A 6,703-nucleotide genomic window follows, 5' to 3' on the forward strand; every position below is an offset into this window, starting at 1 on the left:
AGAGTGGGGTGGACTTAAATTCGATGTAAATGTAAGGGTAAAAAAAAAAAAAAAAAAAAACTAAAACAAACCACATAGTTTTCATTTAGAAAAAAAAATACAGTTAAACAGACACACATACAAATGTGCAATCTTAGATTCTGGTCAATATTTAAAAGCAGTATAATCAACAGGAAGGAGCACTTACCTATTGAAAAGGACGGTTTAATAATATATATTAATATATATTAGCTTTATGTCTTCCCAATAAAATGTACACAAAATACCCCCTTCGATCAGATTAGCTCCCATATTAGCCTGGGTAAGAAAAAACATTCTAAAGAGTGGAGGAAAAATGTATAAAAATGTTGAAAGAACCTACAGTTCCTTATTAGGCGAAGATACAATATTTATTCCTTGTCTCCAGGGATGAAGCTCCTCTATCTATTGTCCTCCCAGTTCTCAGTGCTGATGCTTAATTTTCAAAACTTCTATATTACCAAGGGACCTACGACATCAGCCAAAGAAATACCCAGCAAGTACAAAATCTGATCCAGGGAGCAGCTTTTGTGCAGAGGGAAAATTTTGTTCCTACAGGTTTTTAAGGAGGTGCATGGAAAAGCGAGAGATCTGATCTATGCAGATACATTGCAAATTCTCTCTGTCTGTAGAGATTTTTTCTAAAAAAAAGTGGGGAAATACATGAACTTTGGATTTTTCAAATTTTATTTTATTTTATTTTTTAATTTGGAGAGGGGAATTTTATCCAGACCTTTTTTTTTTTTTTTTTCCTCTCTTTTTTTCGGAGAACCAAAAAATGTCAACTACCTTTCCAGGTCTCGTCCACGATGCAGAGGTATTTTGTGTGTGTGAGTGTGTGAGTGTGTGTGTGCGCGCGTGTGTGGATGTGTGTGTGCGTGTGTGCATATGTGTGTGTGAATGTGCCTGTGTGGTTGTTTCCATTTTTTTAAATCCATATTGGACCGTTACATTTAATTATAATCCAGCTTCAGAGATAACTTAAAGAAGTATAGAGAGAAAATTCGTTATGACATCTGTCGCCAGAAAGGGCAACTCATTACCACGTTAAAACCGTTGCCAGAACGAAAATCAGAATAATACCCCTAATAATATAATGAAGTGGAGAGAAATCACCACCAGCTCGCCAGGAATGGGGAGTTCTCGCTATAAAACAGGACTCCCCTTTTCTTTCGAAACGCAGGGAAAGGAGGGGGGGTGGAATTTTGGATCTGATTCGTTATTTAAAAAAGAAAGAAAAATAGGGGTTCAAAAAAAAAAAAGAAGGGAAGGAAGGAAGAAAGGAAGGCAAGCAGGCGGCAAAGCTTTCTCAATGTGTAACGCTGTAACATAGGGACGGGACTTGTGTGTATTCTCGGTAGTTTCCTCTGTTTGATGAGTTTTTGTGTCAGCCCCAGATATTACAGCTGTGATCAGGAGGTGGATGGATAGATAGATGAATGGATGGACAGATAGATAGATAGATTTTATTTCAGTGCGTGGATTCCTTTCGCTTGACGGTATTAAGGGCAGGCTGGGCTGTTTATGATTTTTTGAACAGACCTTTATGGCACCAGCCCAAGGTAGGAAAGGATCTTTTGTTGCTGGGGTTGCAGCTCGCAGGCTTAGACGCTTCTGCAGTGGGAGAAGCTATGCAGGACAGCGTGCTTGGAAGAACCGCACCCGGGGCTTTAAATGACAAACCTCCAGTTTTGGGGTCTTCTTTTCACTTCTTCCTTTCAGATACGTCATGACGGATCAAACAGTTACCGTTTGATGCAGCTTGGATGCCTGGAGTCTGTGGCCAACTCGACCGTCGCCTATTCCTCCTCGTCTCCTCTCACTTATTCTACCACGGGCACCGAGTTCGCCTCCCCGTACTTCTCCACTAACCACCAGTACACTCCACTGCATCACCAGTCCTTCCACTACGAGTTCCAACACAGCCACCCGGCAGTCAACCCCGACGCTTACTCCTTGAACTCTCTCCACCACTCCCAGCAATACTACCAGCAGATCCACCATGGGGAACCCACTGATTTTATCAACCTGCACAATGCGCGGGCGCTCAAGTCCTCTTGCTTGGACGAGCAGAGGAGAGAGCTGGGGTGCTTAGATGCTTACCGCCGCCACGACCTGTCTCTTATGAGCCATGGGTCCCAATATGGGATGCATCCAGATCAAAGACTCCTGCCAGGACCAAGCCTCGGGCTTGCAGCCTCGGGAGCAGACGATTTGCAGGTAAATAGCATGCGATCTCCTTTCGAGGCACCTTCTTCTCCCCTCCCCCTGCCCTGGTCCCCCCCCCCCCCCCCCTCGCCCTCCCCATTTTCCTCTGCTCAGAATAGCTCTCGTGTAGCTCATACAAAGGAGGGAAGATTCATCCCAAACCCGATCCGGAGCCCGTCCCCTCCAGAAGAGCAGCAATAAAAATGTGAAAAAGCGAGGGGTTTTGCTCGCCAAACAAAAAACTCGCTCCTGCCTTCAGCGGGGGGGACTCATCCGGAGATCTCGGGGTGCGTGTGTCCCTATGTGTCCCTGTCCCTGTGTGCCAGTTCTAACCAAAGGCACCAGCACCAAAAACTAAACCAAACCAAAGACACCTTTCCGCTTTTCCTGAACTCTTCCCTGCTTTCAGTAAACGGAAGCGTTTAAATAACTTGCACCGACACCGCAGGCAAATGTGGTCAGGAAGGGATGGAGCAGGGAAAGAGAAAAAAGGCAGGGCAGAAAAAAGGTGGCTTTCCGACAAACACACAAAGGCAAGCCTTCCGTTGGACTCCGAGGCGTGAAGTAAGGGAGAAATGAACGGGAGTAAATGTTCGTCAGAAATGCTCTGTATGATAAAACTCCCTCGCAATATCCGATCTAGACGTTAACAGGGAGAGAGATATAAGCAGATGCAGTTGAATTAATCTATCTACTCATTTAGCTGTTCCCCCCCCCCCCCCCCAAACGGCACCTGGACCCATCAAAAAATTCTGTTTCTATGTATCTTAATCTCAGCTTTATCCGCTCAGAAATCCTTTCCCCTTGAACTAAAAATTCACCTCTAGTAAATGAAGCTGGTACCGAAATGAAAATTGTTCCCAAAATTGCAAACAACGCCCTCTTGTATATAACAGCCATTTCGAAAACTCCCCCAAATCAAGAGCAAACCTTCCTTCTTCCGACCAGCTGAAGAACTAAAGCTCCCCAAACAGCAGAGAGAGACAAATAGGACCGTATTTACTGTACTTACTTTTCCCTCAAATCTCGCTCCCAGTCATACAAAGCTCTCTGTGTTGTTCTTTCCAAAAATATGTAGCCGTCAAAGATTCGGAAAAACCCGAAGTTTATAAAATTAAGAAGGTTTATTTTCTTCCCTTGAAAACAAACAAACAAACAAAATCCTAAAATCTCTGTTTACATTGGAGATTTTTTTTTTTTTTTAAGGAGGAAAACAATCCAACAACCCAACAAAGAACGTTATCTTTTATATATCTGACGAGGAAACCCTAACTATTTAAACCTCGCTTTCTCCATTAAAATTCACTATATAATTTTATCCTCTCTGGGCATTTTTTGTTTACATTTTTCATAAGGATCTCCTTATGTTACCCCCCTCAAAAAAAAAATAAAAAAAATCTGCCATTCACTGCTCAGCCCAACTAAAACCTATTTACTCCTTTTTATAACCACGTCTGCTGCTGATTTTTTTGTATCTGTACAAATTTTTTTTCTTTGGCAGGCACAAAGCCTTGTATTTTTCAAAAGAGGGGATTAGGAACGTTTGCAAGACAGCAGACAATGCCTAAGTCCCGGGCAAAAAAGCACCATAGTTTATCCAATTTTCGACTTAGTGCCATTCAACTGGTCATTTATGCAATGTCATCCGACCAAACAACATGTTTCCCTTAAAAAAAAAAAAAAAAAAAAAAAAAAAAAGAGGTTGGTTAAGCTGCTAGTGGCAAATTCTTTTTTTGTTTATTTAAAGAAGAAAAAAATAAACAAAATTTCTTTCGAAAATATTATTTTTTCGATCACACTTTATTTGAAGATAAATAGCCTCGTTTCCCTAGTTAACGCCTTTGTAGCTTATCTTTTCTTTATTTTTCCTCCTCCCTCCTTTCCCGAACAGATGAGGGAAGTGTTCTGGGGTATCTAAAAGCTTAAGAAGCGAGAAGTTGAAAATATGAATATTTATCTTTATGATTTAGCTGATTCAGAATACACTTGGACACTTGCGAATATCACCTTGGGCTTAGTGGGAAGCTTTTTGGTGGCGAACAGAAAGAGGACAGAACATAAATAGTTTTAAACTAAAATTATGGTCTAACCAGTCTTCCCCCTGTTCCCTTAGTCTTTCTTTTTAAAACGTTCATCAGCATATGCCTCATTTCAAATGCAACAAATGTAAATATACTTTTCCCTGCACAGAATTTTAAGTGAATGTCCAATAGTTTCGAGGGCGGTTTAAGTCAGCCTAACAGATGCAAACAGTCTTGGAGCTGGAGTGGCATCTTTCAGTGCCCTAAAAAGATTTTCCATGGGCAACAAAGAAAACTGTCACACCTTTTCCCATCACCGCTTTAATTTATGCTCAGTAGCCAAGTTTTTTTTCATATTGATTTCATAATCACTTTAAGGCAGAACACTTAAAATAAAAAAGAGCCTTGAAAAGGAAGGTCTTACAGGGCCAGAGCCAATATGGTGAAAGTGGGGGAGAGAGCCAGGACTGTAAAGGTTGTTTTGTAAAGTGGGGTTTTTATTATGCACCGACTCTCTCCGCATTTACTTAACTCTTCACGGGCTGTTGAGTAGGTTAACACCCTTAAAGGCCTCTTTCATGTCCAATACCTCGTTTGTTTGTAGAGGAAAATGCGTCTTTAACACATTTCCACTGGGCAAAGATTTAGGTTTGGTTTGTTGTGGTGTTTTAACCCCCAACATAAGGAAAACCCAAAGAAAAACCAACCCTTTCAAGTCTTTTATGATTCCAATAAAAATATTTATTAAGGACGGCGAAGATCCCCAAGTAATAAGACTTGTAACAGGAGAATAAAGAAGTGAGATCTCTTCGGATGTGCACCAGAAGCCGTAGACAGGCTTTTGGACGGTTCTTCACGCCACACTCACACATGGGTGCCTATGTGTGCGCACACAGATGCATATTCATCCCCACCTATGTGCGGACACACGCACAGAGAGACTGGCTTCTTCAGCCCCTTTGTTACACTCTTACGACTTGTGTAGCCGACAAAGCCCAATCGGTCTTCTGTTGTTTATGCTCTTTGTGTGCACACTTTGTAAGTCGCTGTATATATGTCGCTAAACATATATATAAATTTAGCACTGTATATGTATATTAATATACACTTAATATGCAAAAATATTATATAAAATGCATTTTTACAATGGTGCGCGCAACTATAGAGTGAACACACTGTTCTTTCAAGCGTACTTGTTTTGTCCCTCTATCCTGCCAACATAACTGCCGATCTACCTCCCCAGTCCAGGAGAAACTCTTATTTAAACGGAAATGAAAGTGATAATTGCCCTGCATTTCATGGTATAGGGACAGGCTGCAGGATAGCAGTGCGCTTTCGCCAGACCACTTGAGTTGGATGACAGTAACGTGTTTTTCTACCTCACCCTAACTATTGTTCCTGAGCTAATCGTGTAACAAAGCAAAAGCTATGTGATCTGTCTGTGGGTTTCTATATCTGATTTCTTTCTTTCCTTTCTTTCCTTCCCCCCTCCCCTACGCCCCCCCTCATTGCTTAAGAGCTCAGTGGAGGCCCAATGTGGACTTGTACTGAACGGGCAAGGAGGTGTGATAAGAAGAGGTAAGAGGTTACAAATACTTGCGTCTATCAATTTTTGTAAAAGTGAAATCCTCTCTATTTCTCTCTCTTTCCCTGCTCCACTGTTAGGTGTAGTTTGGATTTACTGCAGAAATAGTGGTAATTTGACGTTTGACAGAAGTACGTTCAAACTAGCTTAGAGCACTTCATATTTCACAGTCCATTTGCTCTTTACAAGTGATTTGTTCCTCAGTAGCTCTCGGATACTCTCCCTGAATCCAGAGCTTCCTTGTCTCCTTTTATCATTCCCCGTTTAACCTGGGGATCCCTGATAGTGAGTTTGAGAAACGTGCTCCCTGGCGCCGGATTTTTAAATCGGCGGTTTCATCTCGTGTGGGGAATGAAAGGGTTTTTTTGGAAACGTGGTTTCAATAGCGCTCCAGACCTGTGTGGAACACGCTTTTGACAGTGTCACTTCGTTTGGTAACCATCTGTCAATGTAAATACCTAAAGTCAAAGCTAGAGGAAAGATTTGGAATTCTTGATAGATACCCATTTCTTCAGCATTTGCGAGATCTGAGTATTCTGTTTATTTTTGTCATTATTATCATTTACCTTGAGGAGAAACAATATCAGTCTAAAGGCCTGATGTGGGAACACGTTCGAACAGGCTTGAAAAGCTTAGTTTAATTCACAATACAAAACGAATGATGCAGTCGTGGGGAGCACACTTCTTGGCTCAGTCTCCTGGAACACGCACCTCTTGTCCCAATATTGCCTTTCCTTGTTCGTAATATCCACCTTGAAAAATCGATATTTAGGAGCTATTTTAGGCGACGTGATGCTGCCGCGGCAGAGAGCTGATTTCAGCCACCACTTCCTTAGACAAAGCTGTAACAACAGCCTCACACAAGTTTGTA

The 6,703-nt window shown here is 41.8% G+C and overlaps 1 protein-coding gene across 2 annotated transcripts in view; it reads left to right on the forward strand.

Annotated features, from left to right (window-relative positions):
* Nucleotides 1–435: 435 nt before the first annotated feature.
* Nucleotides 436–6,703, forward strand: part of TFAP2D (transcription factor AP-2 delta) — a 52,422-nt gene continuing 46,154 nt past the window's right edge. The window contains exons 1-3 of one of the 2 annotated variants that reach the window (XM_013184378.3): nucleotides 436–835; nucleotides 1,741–2,238; nucleotides 5,765–5,825. In XM_013184378.3, coding sequence (XP_013039832.1) covers nucleotides 797–835; nucleotides 1,741–2,238; nucleotides 5,765–5,825 — 598 coding nt within the window. In that variant the 5' untranslated portion in view covers nucleotides 436–796. Of the gene's footprint in view, nucleotides 836–863; nucleotides 2,239–5,764; nucleotides 5,826–6,703 lie in introns of those variants that run through there. The other variant, XM_013184377.3, reaches the window with a different exon arrangement.

Source organism: Anser cygnoides, chromosome 3 (assembly GCF_040182565.1).
Source record: "Anser cygnoides isolate HZ-2024a breed goose chromosome 3, Taihu_goose_T2T_genome, whole genome shotgun sequence".
NCBI classification, from domain to species: Eukaryota; Metazoa; Chordata; class Aves; order Anseriformes; family Anatidae; genus Anser; species Anser cygnoides.